General features: G+C 50.3%; 2 protein-coding genes and 3 non-coding genes across 9 annotated transcripts in view; 1 reads left to right on the top strand and 4 right to left on the bottom strand.

Annotated features, from left to right (window-relative positions):
• BAZ2A (bromodomain adjacent to zinc finger domain 2A) overlaps positions 1-1,966 on the bottom strand; it is a 40,360-nt gene extending 38,394 nt beyond the window's left edge. For 4 of the 5 annotated variants that reach the window (XM_055126051.1, XM_055126050.1, XM_055126054.1 and 1 more), the window contains exon 1: positions 1,797-1,966. Coding sequence is in view for 3 of the 5 variants with exons in the window: in XM_055126050.1 (XP_054982025.1) it covers positions 1,797-1,800 (4 nt within the window). In the remaining 2 variants the exon portion in view is untranslated. Of the gene's footprint in view, positions 1-598; positions 645-1,796 lie in introns of those variants that run through there. The other variant, XM_055126052.1, reaches the window with a different exon arrangement.
• Positions 1,967-4,670: 2,704 nt separating this feature from the next.
• ATP5F1B (ATP synthase F1 subunit beta) lies at positions 4,671-10,970 on the bottom strand. Its single transcript, XM_004601617.2, has 10 exons — positions 10,813-10,970; positions 10,136-10,318; positions 9,730-9,904; positions 8,833-8,954; positions 8,375-8,559; positions 7,492-7,650; positions 7,261-7,383; positions 6,430-6,642; positions 5,802-6,003; positions 4,671-4,934 (listed from the first exon to the last, which is right to left on the bottom strand). The coding sequence occupies exons 1-10, from the start codon at positions 10,937-10,939 to the stop codon at positions 4,837-4,839; spliced, it is 1,587 nt and encodes a 528-aa protein (XP_004601674.1). The 5' UTR covers positions 10,940-10,970; the 3' UTR covers positions 4,671-4,836.
• Positions 8,677-8,746, bottom strand: LOC129403002 (small nucleolar RNA SNORD59). The gene has a single exon (XR_008628994.1). It is a non-coding gene; the product is annotated as a small nucleolar RNA SNORD59 (small nucleolar RNA).
• Positions 9,987-10,064, bottom strand: LOC129403003 (small nucleolar RNA SNORD59). Its single transcript, XR_008628995.1, has one exon. It is a non-coding gene; the product is annotated as a small nucleolar RNA SNORD59 (small nucleolar RNA).
• A 551-nt stretch (positions 10,971-11,521) lies between the features above and the next one.
• Positions 11,522-11,623, top strand: LOC129402896 (U6 spliceosomal RNA). Its single transcript, XR_008628921.1, has one exon. It is a non-coding gene; the product is annotated as a U6 spliceosomal RNA (small nuclear RNA).
• Positions 11,624-17,194: the final 5,571 nt, after the last annotated feature.

Genomic DNA, 17,194 nt, shown 5'->3' with positions numbered 1-17,194 from the left:
GCCCGGGGGAAAAAAAAAAAGGAAGGTTTTTTCCCACCCGGGGCGGATGCTCGGTGGAGACCGGGACCACCCCCCTCCACCCCTAACTCCGGGAGAGGAGGGCTTGCGGGGAGGGGGGGGGGGGAGCCTGAGATGGGACTTAAGTCAACTTGAGGGGCTCCGCGGGGCACGGCCCGAAAGTGGCTGCAGTCCACGCGACCCCCCGGCCAGCCCCGGGACGGTTGTGCCCCCTCCCGCCGGAGGTTAGGGTGGCGTGGGAAAGCGCCGGTTCCGGCGGGGAGGAGGCGAAACCCAGACCGCGGGAGATTTTCCCTGGCGCGGAGAGCGCGGGGGAGGGGGGATCCTGGGCCCAGAATAGGAGGTACGGGGGACCCGGAGCGGGGAGGCCGGCCAGAGGCGTGCGACGCCTGCGGATCGCGAGCGGAGGACGGCGGAGAAAGGGGCGAGCAGGGCGTGCGCGCGAGGCGGGGAGCGGGGGCGGGCAGCTCCCGCGGGGGAGGGTCGGGGATCCCCCTCCCCAACCCCCACTCCCCCGCCCCCACCCCCGGCGGGGACCTGCCGGGGGACTCCGGGGCCGGACGTGAGCGCCGGGCCTCACCTGGAGCGGGGCCGGGCCGCGGGCGGCGGCGGCGGCGGCGGCGCAGGTGGCCGAGCCGGGCGGCGGCGGCGCCTCCTCCCCCAGCCCAGGGCCGGCGGCGGCGGCGGCGGCGGCGGCGGCGGCGGCGGCGGCGGCGGGCGGGGAGGGGGGGCGGGGAGGCTGCGCTTAAAGGGGCAGGAGCTACCGGGGGAAGGACGGGCGCTCGGGTAGGGCTGTCGTGATGAATCCGCGAGGGGGAGGGGGAGGCGGGTGGCGTCTCCTAGGGGCCAGAACCAGGAAGGATCCCAGATGGAGGAAGAGAACAGATCCCAGGAAGAAGAGACAGAAACTTCTGCGGCGAAGTGGAGGAGTCGGGAGAGCCCGGGCCGCGCGGAGAACCCCCTTGACAAAGGAGCGCCGGGGAGCCGGGAGAGTCCCGAGGACTCCGAGCAGGGGTGAGGGCGCACGGAGCGGGGACCCAAGGCCGAGCTGCCGCGGTTCCGCAGGGGCCCTGCGTGGTGAACAGGTTCCTCGCGGGCCCGCAGCCCCGGGGGAGAGCTCCCGCTTCCCTCGCCCCCGGCGCTGCCCAAGTTGCAGAAGCCTCTGGAATCAGGAAGCCGCAAGGCGAAGCCCTCCCAGGCCTTTGGGCCAGTGTTCTCGGGGGACCGAGCCCGGCCGGCCGGTACCAACTCTAGGCGGCAGGCCGCCGCGCGACCGTGAGAATCGGCGTCATTCTAGTTCAGTTTCCCCAAACCAGGGTCACCCCGGTAGCAGCCTCTGGGGCAACAGGAAGCAGCTGCTCCGTGCAGCCCCCACCTGGTGGTGGGCCCGAGTGGGGGAGGAGAGGACCGAGAAGACGGCCAAGGAGAAAAGGGGGAGCGGGGCCCTAACACCACCCCCAACCTCCCCAAAGGGGCTTTTCTTCTGGCCGGGAGGCCCAGCTAGCCGTGAGAAATGTACAATACTGCTTGAATCGCAACGGCTCGAGTGAGGAGGGGTGAGTAGCAGCGGGGAGCGGGCCCAGGGTGCAGAGTCGCAGACTTCCCTGGAACTCGCCACTGTCCCCAGCTTCACCCGCTGAGCCTCATGCCCCTCAAGCCCAGTTCCTCTCCTGCAACCCCCAATTGAGCAAAGGTTAGGCCCCACCCCTGCTGAGTCAGCCAGGGAAGGAGGGAGGCATCCCTGGGGCCTTCCCGGGGGGGCTGGTCCTCTTACTCACCCATGTCCGGCCGGCGGGGCTCCAGGCCTGGGACCACCCAGCTCTCTCCTTTGTCCTTGGTGTCCCCCGGTCCCCGGAAGACTGGTGTTCGGTCCTCCCCAGCGGGGGAGCTGGGAAGTAGCACGGATCAAAACGCCAATGTATGCTTCCTGCGAGCCACAGGGCTGAACTGCTGTAGGGTGATGTCCCTGTGTGACAGGCCGGGGCGGGGCGGGCGGAGGCGGGGGCGGGGCTTCTCCGGGTCGAGGGGGAGGAGGAAGCCGCGGGGACGGGGCCGAGCCGGCAGGAATATGGAGGAAGGTTAGATCTGTGTTGACACTCCTGGGGCGGTGGAGGAGTGGTGAAGGGGGAAGGAAATAAAGAGAGTTGCAGCTAGCAAGCGGGAGAAGGTTCTCGAATAAGGTTGCGAGACGTGAACGTGGCGGGGGGAGGGGGGAGGGAGCGGGGAGGGGCGGAAGAATGTCAGCGACCTTTAGGCTCCCTCGTTCCCAGGTCCGCATCTGGGTGCCATGGGAAAACGGAGCAGAAAGGGGCCGACGCGGCCCCAGCCCCGCCGCACCCGTGTGCGTGCTACCCCTGGAGTCGGGACCTAGAGGAAGTGCTCCCGCCCCCACAACTCAGCATTTCCCCCCCCCCATGCACGATTTTCTGGGAGCAAACTACAGAGACCGGCGGCTCGGGGGCTCCACCTTCCGTCCAGATCTTTGATAGAGGAGATCGGTGCCAAGGACGTCAGAGGCAGGAGGGTCGAAACTTCAAGAGGCCCCCACTCCACCCCTGGCGCCTCTCCCGAGGCCCCTCCCCAACCTTCAGCCCCCAAGGGCCTCTGAATTGAGATCTTTTTGTCTCCACCCTGCGTCGAGCCTGATTTGCATGCCTCAGGGGTGGAGCTGCTGGATGCAGGCTAGGCTCCTCCTCTGGAGCGAAGCCCCAGCTGGTTTGTAAACAGTCTTGAGCCAGAACCACATCCTAGCTAATGGCCTTCTTGGATTTCAAAATGGTGAGATCAGTGCGTGTTCTCGCACTGTCCCCCGTACCGCCACCAGAGGGCGGTAGATGGGCCTGGGTCCACACGAGTGACACCAGATCTGACCTTGCACCTTCATAGGCTCTGATGTCCATCCGGTGCGACGTGTAGGTTTGTGCATTTCTTCTAACGTTCACCTATTAGTGGGTTAAAATAGGGGAGAGCATCTAATCCCATTATCTAGTTCATAAACCCCAGACTTTCCGAAGGGAGTTTAGCAGCACAGGATGGATCTCCTGGTATTTTGTGGCCCCTCATAGCCTCGAAGGAATCACAAACAGATCAAGTCTAGGCTTGCTCAAGCTATGAAGGGTTAGTCCCAGGAATAGAACCCAGGACCTCACGTGCTTGTTCTGCAACAAGGAGCCACATCCCAGGCCTAGGCTCACCTGCTAGGTGGGTCAGTCTTCACCTTCCAGAATATCTTATCATGACTAAAGGACTAGACAAGCAACAAGTACAGAAATTCCAGGTTCAGTATAGGTTCCCCATGGCCTTACAAGCTTTCCATAAAGCAGGAGTCACCCTTTAGAACTTCTAGGTATGGCCCCAGAACCAAAACAAGTGATTTCCTTTTATTTAATTCTATTCACTCCTGACTTGTCTTAAAATAACTGTTATTAGGGGGTCAGAGATAGTACAGGAAGGGCTGACCTGGTTCAATCCCTGGCATCCCATGTGGTCCCACAAGCCCCACCAGGAGCTATTACTGAGCAGAGCCCAAGCCCTGATATGACCCAAAAAAAAAAAAAAAAAGACGGACTGGAGCAGGTAGCATGCTTGCCTTACATACCGCCAACCCAGGTTCAATCCCAGCACCCTGTATGAACTCCCAGCCCACAAGGAGTAACCAATGAGCACCACTGGGCGTGGCCCCCAAAAGTTTTTATGTATTATTATTTCTCCTCCCAGTACACTAGGCCAGGGAGATAGCTTGAAGAGAAAGGACATTCCAGCTTACCAAGTGTGGTCCCAAAATCAAAAGAAAATACAAATTAACAAGAAAAATACATTTGTTTACGCAAACCCGTGTGCTGAGGTGAAACTCAAATTGCTTTGAACAAAATTATGTGGAAGACCGAAGTTGAGGGTCTTTATGTCACACATCCACAGGAAATTCCTCACCCGTTGTTAAGGGCCTTTCTAGGCTGGGGTGCAGACTTTGCACACAGAGCCCTGGGTCCAATTCCCTGGACTACATGGACCCCAGGGTCCAGTGAAACATGACTACAGAGTATGGCCCCACAAAATGTTTTTTTAATGACCTCATTTCAAACATATATGTCCTATGGTTTCTTGTGACTAAAACTAACTTAAAGTGCTGATATGCAAGCGTAACACCAGGCTTATATGCCTTCATCACTGCCAACAATGAGGTGGACAGGGAAGGGAACACTCAATAGAGAAACATGATACCCTGCCATTGTGAACCAGAGCCTAAAATTTAGGGAAAAAGATGCCTCTATGGGTGAGCAGGGGGGAAGGAAACTGGGGACATGGATGGAAGCAAAGGAACTGGTGTTGGAACATCGTATCTATAAAACGTAATCATGACTTTCTAATTCCATAAGAAATTTTAAAAGGCCACATACATGTTTCTACATGTCTTCAAGCTTTAAAAAACCAAACAAGGGGCACGGAGAGATAGTGCACCAGGTAAGCCACTTGCCAAACATACGACCAACCTGGGTTTGATCCCCAGCATCCCCTACCGTCCCCTGAGCACTGTCAGGAGCAATTCCAGATTTGTAGAGCCACAAGTAACCCCTAAGCATCACCAGGTGTGGCCCCAAAACAAAGTAAAATAAACAAAACCAGCGTTGGTTGTCTTCTCATAATAAGGCAGATTCTGGAGGATGTGAATTTTATTGGAAACCTTAAATATTCTTCAGACAGAACACAATGCTTTTTCAATCAAGGTTCTCATATGCCCTTAGTCAGAGTAAACAGACTTTTGGATTAGGGGTGAGGACAGCACAGGGGATGAGTGTTTTACTTTGCCAAAGGACCCCCTCACGAGTGCTCTTCGGCCAGCTTATCAGCTTTTGCCACCGCTTCTTCAATGGGTCCCACCATATAGAAGGCCTGCTCTGGGAGATGGTCATATTCACCTACATGGGAGAGGGGGGAAAAACAACTGTTAGGGGATGTCAGTTTTTCTGCCTACTGTGTATTTCTTACCACTTGAGGTCAGTCAGAATGTGATGAATTAAATCTTTTCTTCCTTACTCTCAGAAATCGAATTTACTAGACCTGTTCATACGGACTAGGAAAAGCCACATAACCAGAGTTCAAATTCTTGCTCTTACGTTGGCTGTGTGACATTGCCAACAGATTATTTGAAACTTCTGAGCTCTGAGCACAAACCACCAAGTCTTCCTCATAAGATGTTCTCATTCACTCTGAAGACTAGGTAAAGCTAAAAGCATTCTGTTAAGAATCAGAACATGTAAGTCTCAGGCTGGGAATGTGGACCAATGGTAGAATGTCTTCCTCATATGTGAACCCCTGAGTTCACCACAAAAACATTCATTCCAGGCTTAATCCTGGCTGAGCACTGAGGGATCACTCCTGGAGAGCTGGGGATTGAAGCTGGGTTGACTGCCTCCAAGGCACCCTATCAGCTATACTCTTTCTCCAGCCCAATAATAGCAAGTACTTTTTGATTAAAAAAATTTCAGCTGGGGCTGGAGCGATAGCACAGCGGGTAGGGCGTTTGCCTTGCACGCGGCCGACCCGGGTTCGAATCCCAGCATCCCATATGGTCCCCTGAGCACCGCCAGGAGTAATTCCTGAGTGTAGAGCCAGGAGTAACCCCTGTGCATCGCCAGGTGTGACCAAAAAGCAAAAAAAAAAAAAAAAAAAAAAAATTTCAGCAGACTTTCACATGTTGCTCGGTAACTGTCAGAATGGGGCATAGAGCAAGCATTCAGGCTTCTCTGCCATTTTCATATTCTGCTTGATATTCAATACCTCACCTGCCAAAATCTGCTGGAATCCTTTGATGGTCTCTTTTAGGGGGACCAGCTTCCCCATATGCCCAGTGAAGACCTCAGCGACCTGGAATGGCTGAGACAAGAAACGCTGGATTTTCCGTGCTCGAGACACAGTCAACTTGTCTTCCTCGGAAAGTTCATCCATACCCAGGATGGCAATGATGTCCTGAAGGGACTTGTAGTCCTACGGGAGGAGAAAGGGAGCAATTTAAGAAGCCTAAATTCTTAATTTGGATCCCAGAAAATGAACACTCCCTTGTAATTGTAAAGGTGCTCTCTGCACAAAGTCTTTTCCCACCATACCTCACATCGTAAGTGAAACAAGTACAAATTAATGAAGGGGAAGTTACACACTCGTGGTCAATTGTGTACTCAGCTCATATCAATGTCCTAGTTTTCCTTCTCACCTGTCGCTATGAGAAAACACTAGATTCCAGAGACTAACTGAAAACTCAAGAGACTTCATTAGCACTCACTAGAAATCTCTGGTCTCATCTTTCCTTCATCCACAGCAAATCACAATTGTCACTAGAAAAGAGCTGTCCCCTCATCTCATGCCCAAATCCCCTTTTGTGATTTTAGGGTCACTGATCTTACTAGCAGAACTCACCTGCAGGATCTTCTGCACCCCACGGGCAACGTCATAGTGCTCATTGCCAACAATGTTGGGGTCCATGATACGAGAGGTGGAGTCGAGAGGGTCCACAGCTGGGTAGATGCCCAACTCAGCAATAGCGCGGGACAGCACAGTGGTGGCATCCAAATGGGCGAAGGTGGTGGCAGGGGCAGGGTCAGTCAAGTCGTCAGCTGGCACATAAATAGCCTAAATAAAGCAAAGCAAACATGAACACCCGGAGGTATTCCTACCTTAGCCCTCCCCCTCACAATCTCACTTCTCAACACTTAAGAGCCCACCTGAAGGAACCAGGGCAAATGCTTCGGATTCAGAAGACCAGAGTTTAACCCCTGCACCAGAAAGGTCCCAGGAACCCATTTTTTTTTTTAAAACCACCTCAAGAGCCTTTCCACCACCCAGAAGAGCTGCTGACTTCACATATATATCTAGTTCCTCTAGCTGTATTTTTTTAAAAAAACCTGACATTACTTTTGTCTATACATTAACACTGTCACCCACTTTTAACATAAATCAAAAACTAAAAAAATTTTAAAAAGCACCACTGTAGTACTTCATCAGAACAGTACGTATTTAATGCTGTTTTCCATGTAGCTCACCTCCCTGTAAGCTAAAAACTTTGTGATCTACAATGACACACTTTACCTGGGTTTACTTTATAGTGTTTCCTAGAATTTTACAGATTTTTTTCAGAAAGCTCATGAACCAAATTGAGAGCTATATAGACAGAACCAAGTTTTATACCTTCCTCTCTCTACTTACCTTCACACAAATTAGGCCTGCCTTCCTTCATATAACAATTCTTACCTGGACAGAGGTGATAGATCCCTTCTTGGTGGTGGTGATTCTTTCCTGCATGGTACCCATATCAGTGGCCAGTGTAGGCTGATAACCCACAGCAGAAGGGATTCTGCCCAATAAAGCAGACACCTAAAAATAAAACATTATGAACATGTCTCAAGTCTCTTTATCTTTGACTTCATCTGCCTCATTCCAAAGAAATGTCGATGAAACCAGTTCTCTCAGGCTTTCTCTTACCTCTGAGCCAGCCTGGGTAAAGCGAAAGATGTTATCGATGAACAGCAACACATCTTGACCTTCCTGGTCTCTGAAGTACTCGGCCACAGTCAGTCCCGTCAGAGCTACCCGGGCACGAGCACCAGGTGGTTCATTCATCTGACCGTACACCAGCGCCACCTGCAGTAACACAAATAGCAACAGCCTAGCTGAGGAGTATGGAAACCATGTACAAGGTCCCCAAGTCTAAGAAACGACCTTCTTAGAGAGGTCAGAGTACAGCCAAGTCAGGTGCTGCATTACATGTGGCCAACCTGGATCTGATTCCATGAACCACCAGGAGTGATCCCTAAGCAGAGGAAGGAATAAGCTGAGAAATGCTAGGTATGGCCAAAAAAACCAAAACGGAAACAAAACTTTTTCAGGAGTCATTTTGCTCCTAAATTTCTTCCTTTTAGAGTTCAAAAATCAAAAAAGATGACTTCTCACGCTTAGGAGAAAAAAAAATCCTGTAGGAAAGAATCAAAACGAAAGGCACAAAATGTCTTTCATTTTGATCTGGTTCTCTAAGATATAATAAACCATCTCCCCTAAATTGATCTTCAGGTCATGGCACTATCTATCAAAAACAATTGTCAGGAAATGTAACCTAATTTTAAAGAGAAAAGAAAACAACCTAGTAAAACCTACTATGTGGGGTCTGGAGCCATAGTTCAGCAGGTAGGGCGTTTGCCTCACACGTGGCCAACCCTGGTTCGATTCCCAGCATCCCATATGGTTCCCTGTGCACCGCTAGGAGTCATTTTCTGAATGCAGAGCCAGGAATAAGCATCACCAGGTGTGACCCGACCCTCCCCCCATCAAAAAGGGCAAAACCTACTATATGGGTAAGCTCAGTGCTTACCTTGGAGGTAGCATCTTTCAAGTTGATGACACCAGATTCAATCATTTCATGGTACAAGTCATTGCCCTCACGGGTTCTCTCACCAACACCAGCAAATACAGAGTAACCACCGTGGGCCTTGGCAACGTTGTTGATTAACTCCATAATCAATACTGTCTTCCCAACTCCAGCACCACCGAACAGTCCTGGGAGAGGTTGAAAAGAGAATTTTTAAGAAATTCTTATATTCCTCACAAAAAGTCCTCCCAAATTTAAGCCAACTTAAAAACCTAAATAAATAAAAGACTTTTGCCGCCTATAGTCCTTCTCAGAATGGCATCTGGCTTCAGCAAACTCAGAAGAACGAAAGTCAGAAGCTACTCATCAGCGAGGGATAATATCTCAGTACCCACTCATACCCTGAGATGATCTTTCTCCCCACATTTGGTCTGGAAAATATGTGCCCACCACAAACATACCAATTTTGCCACCCTTGGCATAGGGAGCCAGCAGATCCACGACCTTGATACCAGTAACCAAAATTTCTTGCTCAACACTCATCTCAATGAATTCAGGCGCCTCGGCGTGAATAGGAGCGAACCTGTAAAGAGAGAATCGATGTCTGTTCACCTTGTTGGAAAATGTCTCTCTACTCAGTCAAAATGTGAAGTTGTGTCATTGAAAAAACCCTTCCTGGCACTGGAGAAATAGTACAGCGGGGAGGGTGCTTGCCTTGCACACGGCCAAACCGGGTTCTATCCCATATGGTCCCCTAAGCACTGCCAGGAGTAAGCCCTAAACACAGCTGGGTGGGGCCCCAAATAAAAACAAAACAAAAATCCTTTCTTCAGAAACCAAATTGGTAAGACACAACAATACAGATTTCCTTTCAGAGTCCCTAGCAGTAATTCTTCACATTTGAAAGTATCCCTAAATCAACAGGACATACTAAGATCTACAAGCACTGGAAACCCCACAACCAAAGAAACTGGAATTCAAGCCCAATCAAGTGGGGTTCCCTCTGATTGTAGGCCTTCCAATTTTCTGTTGATCTGGAGAATTTCAAATGTCAAGTACTTTGGCTACATCCCTGGTGCAGTACCCTTGAATGTCTTTGGAGGACGAGGTTTGAACCCTGTTTTATGTGGGCCTATTAACAGGATACATCAGCATCTCATTTTATCTCTGAAGGAAAACTGCTATACTAAAGAGTGTCACCATGTATAAAACTGGGAAAAATAAGTCACATACCTCATCCTGGGCACCACCTGGAATAACCCCATACAGTCACTCGATCGTCCTTAAGCACTGCCAGCTGCAGCCAAACCCACCTCTCCCCCCCACCCCCAACACGATACAGCAGGAGAGATACTTACTGCTTGGTTTTGATGGGGCCTCTCTCATCAATAGGCTCTCCGATGACATTCATGATCCTGCCCAGGGTCTCAGGACCCACGGGGATTTTGATTGGGGCACCAGAATCAAGGACTTTCTGGCCTCTAACCAACCCTTCTGTACCATCCATGGCAATGGTCCTCACCGTGCTCTCACCTGTCAGATAAACAGAGCCCCATGGGCAACGTGATTCTTAATCCCGCACGGAGGGCACGAAAGGCCCAAGTTCCCCAAGACTCCTTCTCAGTTTCTCTATTATGGCTTCAGCAAGCTCAGAAGAACGAAAGTCAATTTTGGATAAAATCATCACAGAAGGGTTGCACCCTGGCTTTGGAGCTAACTTGGAACCCACAAGCTCTTCCCGACGCCTAACCAAACCCGACTTACCCAAGTGCTGGGCCACCTCCAACACCAGCCTGGTGTCCCTGCCTTGCACTTCCAGGGCGTTGAGAATGGGTGGAAGTCCTTCATCGAACTGGACGTCCACCACGGCGCCGATGACCGCCACGATGCGCCCAGTGGAGGTGCCCGCCTTCGGGGAAGGAGATGTTTGGGCGGCATAGTCTCTGGCTAGTGCACGCACACACACATACACACACGCACAAAACAGAGAGGTGGAAGGAACTGGGGTCAGTGCGGGCAGTTAAAGGTCATCGGAAGCCCAGTCTAAACCCCCGAGGATTGGCGGAGGCTCGGGCTCAGGCCCAGCCTCCTTCCGCTTGCACGGAAGGCGTGTCCTGCGGGAGGGCCTACACGATTCTCCCACCCCGCGCACGAACCCCCCGCTATTTCGAAAGCCCGGGGCCCCGATTTCGTAGCAAGGTCAATGCATCTGCCCGCGCTTTTCCGCCACATAATGCCCATTTTTCCCAAACGAGGCGAAACCGGGCCGATGGCAGCCCCCGTGGGCGCCCCATTCTTGTTCTCCAAGCCCGATAGGCTGCGGGGCCCCGGCCCGGTCGTGCTTCCACCGACACCGATCCCGTAGGCCCGAGCAACGATCTCCCGCGGCTCAAGGTCACGGGGCTGCAGGCGCGGGCGCAGCTGCAAGAGGAGCCACTTACCAGGCTGGAGAGCTGCCGGGGCCACCCGCAGTAAGAGCTGGGCTTGGGGTAGCGGCGCTGAAGGGCTGAGTCCCCGCAAGGCCCCAGAGGCCGAGGCAGCGGCCACACGACCCACAAGACCCAACATGGCGGAGTCCGGGTGGAGACTGATCGCTGCAGTGTTCGTGCTGCCAACATCCCCGGAGATGGGGCGTGGCCTGAACTGCAGTAAGCACTCCCATTGGATGAATTTACTGCTCATCACTCTTAACACTACTCCTATAGGGTAATGGTTTCTCATCTTCTCAACCATTGGTCGAGATAGATGCTAATCTGAATTCCTTTTTCTACTGGTTCCTGACAGGTTCGGGTCAACCCTCAAAGCTTCGAAACGTAATTGGACAGCAGGGCTGTCAGTTGGAGAGAATGCTTGGCGGAACTGCGTGTGTTAAAGGGGCGGAGTTCCTGTTGGGGAGCATGTGCACCGTCTTTGGCTGTCCTTGGGCCCTCTCCATGGGTAGGACCTTGAGCTAGGTGACAGTCTCCGAGGCGGGGGTTGGGAAAATAGTAAGAACGCGAATCTCCTCTGATGGTGACCTTGGCCGCGGCAGAACGATTCTCTGAAGTCGAAATGAGTTTTTTCTTTCTCCCTGGTGAGACTTCTCAGCTTCCAGGCAGCTGGCTCAGCAGGTCGGGAATACTGACTTAACATTTTACAGCTGTATAACGAGTGCTTGCTTGGGCAGCACATACACGAAAACTGGAACAAGACAGATTAACATGGCTCCTGCACAGCGATGACATGTGAATTAGTGAAGCGTTTCATACTTTAAGGAGACAAAATTGTACCAAAAAATAAATGGTATAGGGCTGGAGAGAGAGACAGCACGTGGCTGTCGCGGGTTCGATTCCCCGCACCTCAAATGGACCTGTACAGGCACCGCCAGGAATGAGTGCAGAGCCAGGAGTAAGCCCTGAGCACCTCTAGTGTGACCCCAAGCCCAAATAAATAAATAAAACCTTAAAAAAAAAAAGTGGAGGCTATAGCACACCTAGGGTACTTGCCTTGCATGCAGCTGACCTGGGTTTGATCCCCAGTACCCCATGGTCTCCAGAACCCTGCCAGGAGTGATCCCTAAGCACAGAACCAGGAGTAACCCCTGTGTACTGTCGCTCAAGAACCAAACTAACTTTTTAAAATTATTTTCCCCCTTTTAAATTTATTTTTTAATTCAGTAGCAATAGTCATATACTGTTCAGTCATAAATCTTCCAACACCCATAAATCAATTTTAAAATAAACAATGTAAACAGTCAGTTGTACATAAATGTACAAAGAAGAGAGAAAGAAAAATATGGCAGTTTCTCCCTTAAAAAAAAAAAAAAAGGCCTGAAAGATAATACAGTGGGTAATGAGCTTTGCTTGCATTGGCTACTAGGGTTTGATCCCCACCACCCAAGAGCGGTCCCTGAGTGCAGCACAGAACCAGGATTAAGCTCTTATCACTGCCAGGTTGGCACAAATACAAAAACCATGACAATGCACTAAACTTATGATAGGGCATTATTACTATAGTATAAAATGGGTTGCTAACTAGGATAAATTACTAAGAGGGGGCAAATTTGGATCCCCTGGCGATGTAGGACAGTTGTCTCAAAGCAGGGTAGCTGGTTGACCTCAATTGTGAAACATGAATAGAAATTACTAGGTTATCAGGAAATAATATCCCAAACACAAACTCGCATGAAATAGCATATTCTTTTTGGAACACTGGAATTGAGGAAGAGTAAAAGAAGATAATAGAGATGAATTTAGGGTGAAGGCCAGAGAGAAATATGGCCCCACCCCCAATTTTTTAATATTAGAATGAAAATCAGGAACTGTATCTTAGTCGTTCATTGGATGGGAAATGAATGTAGAAGCTAAGAGGAGACTGATATATGGAGGTGTTCTGTGGAAAGCCATAAAGTGAATAGGACATCCTTTTCTCTAGTACTGTTTCCTTTCTTTTTTTTTTTTTTTTTTTTTTTGCTTTTTGGGTCACACCCGGCAATGCACAAAGGTTACTCCTGGCTCTGAACTCAGGAATTACCCCCAGCAGTACTCAGGGACCATTTGGGATGCTGGGAATCGAACCCGTGTTGGCAAACACCCTACCCGCTGTGCTATTCTCCAGCCCTTCTAGTACTGTTTCTATTAAAAGCCATATTTTTTATATATATGTGGGAGATCATGGTACTCACCTTGCACATGACTGCCTGGTGTTTGATTACAGACACCTCATATGGCCTTTTGAGCCCGGCCAGGAGTGATCCCTGAGTAAAAAGCCAAGGTTAAGCTGTCAGGTGTGGCCTCCAAACAAAAAGACTGGGGAGATTACTCATAGGGAGAGAGAGCACTTTGCATTTGGGAGCCCCAGGCTTGGTTTTGTTTGGTGCCACATCTAGTGCTACTGGTGGTTACTCCTGGCTCAGCACTCAGGAATCACTCTTTTTTTTTTTGGGGGGGGGGGGCTTCACATCTGTCGATGCACAGGGGTTACTCCTGGCTCTGCACTCAGGAATTACCCCTGGCGGTGCTCAGGGGACCATATGGGATGCTGGGATCAAACCCGGGTTGGCTGCTTGCAAGGCAAATACCCTACCCGCTGTGCTATCGCTCCAGCCCCAGGAATCACTCCTAGTGGGGATTTGAGAATCATATGTGGTGCTAGGGAATGATCCTGGCATGTGCAAAGCAAATGTTCTACCAACTGTACTTTCTCTGGCCCCAGGAAGCTCAGGTTTGATGGTTTGATCCCAACATAGCGTAAACCACTAGAGCACCACCAGGAGCAAACCCCTAGCTAGATGTGACCCTAAAATTAAAGGTTTTTCTTTAAAAAAAAATACCTTTTTGGGGCTGGAGCTATAGCACAGCAGGTAGGGCATTTGCCTTGCACGCGGCCAACCCTGGTTCGAATCCCAGCATCCCATATGGTCCCCTGAGCACCGCCAGGGGAGATTCCTGAGTGCATGAGCCAGGAGTGACCCCTGTCCATCGCCGGGTGTGACCCAAAAAGCAAAAAAAAAAAAACAAAACACCTTTTTTTTTGGAAGGCAAATCAAACACTGTGATCACTTATGCAATCTTTCTGGCTTAAAACATACACAAAAATTTTAAAGGGAAATCAGGGCCAGAGTGATAGAATAGCAGGTCACGTGCTTATCTTGCCCAGGGCTAAGCCAGGTTCAATCCCTAGTACCCCACCTGGTTCCCCAAACCCACCAAGAGTTATCCCTGAGCACAGAGCCAGGAGTAAGCCCTAAGCACAGATGTGTGTGGGCCTCCGCCCTCCTGGCTGGAAAAAGAGTAAATCCAATCCTGGAGATAGATGAAGTGATATATATATTTTTTCTTTTTGGGTCACACGTGGCAATGCACAGGGATTACTCCTGGCTCTGCACTCAGGAATTACCCCTGGCGGTGCTCAGGGGACCATATGGGATGCTGGGAATCGAAACTGGGTCGGCTGAGTGCAAGGCAAACGCCCTACCCGCTGTGCTACCACTCCAGCCCCAATGAAGTGATATTATGGATAAAACTTGAGGGCATAAGGCTGAGTGAATAACGTATGTACATTTTCAAGCATGGAATCTAATAAAACAAAGCTCATAAAAACAGCAGAATGGTAGCTACCCAGGGCCTGAGAGGTGGAAAAAAGTGTTGGTCAAAGGGTGTTAAGTTCTGGAGATGACCCTTGGACTATGACAACAGAGCTGACATTGCAGAGGCAAGGGAGGGGGGGTGGGGGAATAGCACAGGATGAAACAGACATACCATCCTTCCCTGCCTCTCCTCCCCTTTTCTTCATGCAGCCCTCCCTCTTCCTTTTTTGGGGTACACCTGGCAGTGCTCAGGCTTACTCATGGCTCTGTATTCAGGGATCACTCCTGGTGGTGCTTAAGGACCATATGAGGTCCCAGTAATCAAACCTGGGTCTGCTACATGCAAGGAGAGTACACTGCCAACTGAACTCTCTCTCCAGCTCTGAGGCAGACAACATTAACACTACAATAATTTATATAGATATACACACACACACACACACACATACAGCCAAAGAGATAGCTCAATGGGCTGAATGCACACTTAGCATATAGGTCTAGATTTGATCCCTGCTACCACCTTGTCCCTTGAGTATGACCAGGAGCATATCCAAATCACTGCTGGCTGTGACTCCTTCCACAATTAAAAAAAAATTAGAATAATGAAATGTAAAATTACGGTGACAACATGTACAGCATGGTATATATTTGAAAGGTGCTATAAGGGTTGTACAAAAGTTGCTAAGAGGGGCTGTTCAGTGGCACAGCACTTGTTTTGCACATATGATACCCTGATCTCAATACCTGGCTTTACCAAAAATTTTTAAAAACATTTTAATTAGGAGATGAAGAGATAGTACATACGATAAGGCACTCACCTTGAAGGTGGCTGACCTGGGTTCAATCCCCAGCATCCAAAATGGTCCCCCAAGCTCTGCCAGCAGTGATTCTTGATCGCCTCCAATTAAAGATCAAAACCAATATTGGGAACCAGAGATAGTACAGAGGTTAAGGCACCTGCTTTGCACAAGGCTAGTTTGTCCCTTGAGCACCACCAGAAATAATGCCTGAGCAGAATCAGGAGTAAGTTCTTAGCATTGTCAGGTATAATCCAAACCTCCCCCCAATAAAAAGAAGTTGCTAAGATTTTTTATTCAACACACACAAAAGCTCAAGAATCCTAATTGTGGGGCTGGAGAGATAGCACAGCGGGTAGGGCGTTTGCCTTGCACGCGGCCGACCCGGGTTCAAATCCCAGCATCCCATATGGTCCCCTGAGCACGGCCAGGGGTAATTCCTGAGTGCAGAGCCAGGACTAACCCCTGTGCATCGCCAGGTGTGACCCAAAAAGCAAAAAAAAAAAAAAAAAAAAAAAAAAAACAAAGAATCCTAATTGTGTGCATGACAGATATGCTAACTTTATTTCAATAATAATTTCCCAATATTTACATATATCAAATCATTGTACAATTTAAACTTACATAATGTTATATCAATTACATCTCAAAGTGTGTGTGAGAAGAGCCTACCCAATCTATTCACCAATTTGTTCATCCCTCATGCATTTCATTTTCTTTTTTTTTTTTTCTTTTTGGATCACACCCAGCAGTGCACAGGGGTTACTCCTGGCTCTGCACTTAGGAATTACTCCTGGCAGTGCTGGGGGACCATATGGGATGCTGGGAATCAAACCCGGGTCGGCCACATGCAAGGCAAACGCCCTACCTGCTGTGCTATCGCTCCAGCCCCCTCATTTGCTTTTTTTGACTTGGTGTTTTGGACCAGACCTAGAAGAGCTCAAGGCCTACTCCTGGCTTCATCCTTAGGGGTCCCAGCGGTGCTTGGGGTATCCTGTGGTACTAAGAATCAAAACTGGGGCTCCTATATGCAGAGCATGTGCTCTAGCCCCCTTTTTTTTTCTTTTTTGGCTTTTTGGGTCACACCTGGCAATCACAGGGGTTACTCCTGGCTCATGCACTCAGGAATTACCCCTGGCAGTGCTCAGGGGACCATACAGGATGCTGGGAATCGAACCCGGGTCGGCCCTGTGCAAACGCCTTACCCACTGTGCTATCGCTCCAGCCCCCCTCCTCCCGCTCATACTTTTTTTTTTTTTTTTTTTTTTTTTTTTGCTTTTTGGGTCACACCCAGCGATGCTCAGGGGTTACTCCTGGCTCTGCACTCAGGAATTACTCCTGGCGGTGCTTGGGGGACCATATGGGATGCCGGGGATCGAACCCGGGTCGGCTGCGTGCTAGGCAAACGCCCTACCCGCTGTGCTATCACTCCGGCCCCTCCCGCTCATACTTTTAACACACTTTATATGACAATTTTTTTTTGCTTTTTGGGTCACACCCAGCAATGCTCAGGGGTTACTCCTGGCTTTGCACTCAGGAATTACTCCTGGCGGTGCTTGGGGGATCATATGGGATGCCGGGGATCGAACCCGGGTCGGCCGCGTGCAAGGCAAACGCCCTACCCTCTGTGCTACCGCTCCGGCCCCTATATGACTATTTTTTAAATATAGTTTTCATTTTTATTTACCTTTACCTCTGTGGATGTTGCAACAACCAAGGGTAACACCCACAATTGGTTATGGTGTGCACCTTTTTATTCCTTCCCAAGAAGTGCTCAGGGGGTTTTGGAGTTACTCCCAGTATTATATTTGGCCCAGTTCTGTGGATCTGCAAGTTCAGTGTTCTGTTGGTGATAGTTTAGCAGTGCTGAGTCCATCTGGTCACCCTGGCGCTGATTGGGAGTCACCAGGGCTACAAGTTGTACTGGGGGAACCAACCACTGCCGGGAACTGAACTCAG

The sequence above is a fragment of the Sorex araneus genome, chromosome 2, assembly GCF_027595985.1.
Source record: "Sorex araneus isolate mSorAra2 chromosome 2, mSorAra2.pri, whole genome shotgun sequence".
NCBI lineage: Eukaryota > Metazoa > Chordata > Mammalia > Eulipotyphla > Soricidae > Sorex > Sorex araneus.
Note: the sequence above shows the minus strand (reverse complement) of the source record. Positions and strands in the feature narration are given on the sequence as shown.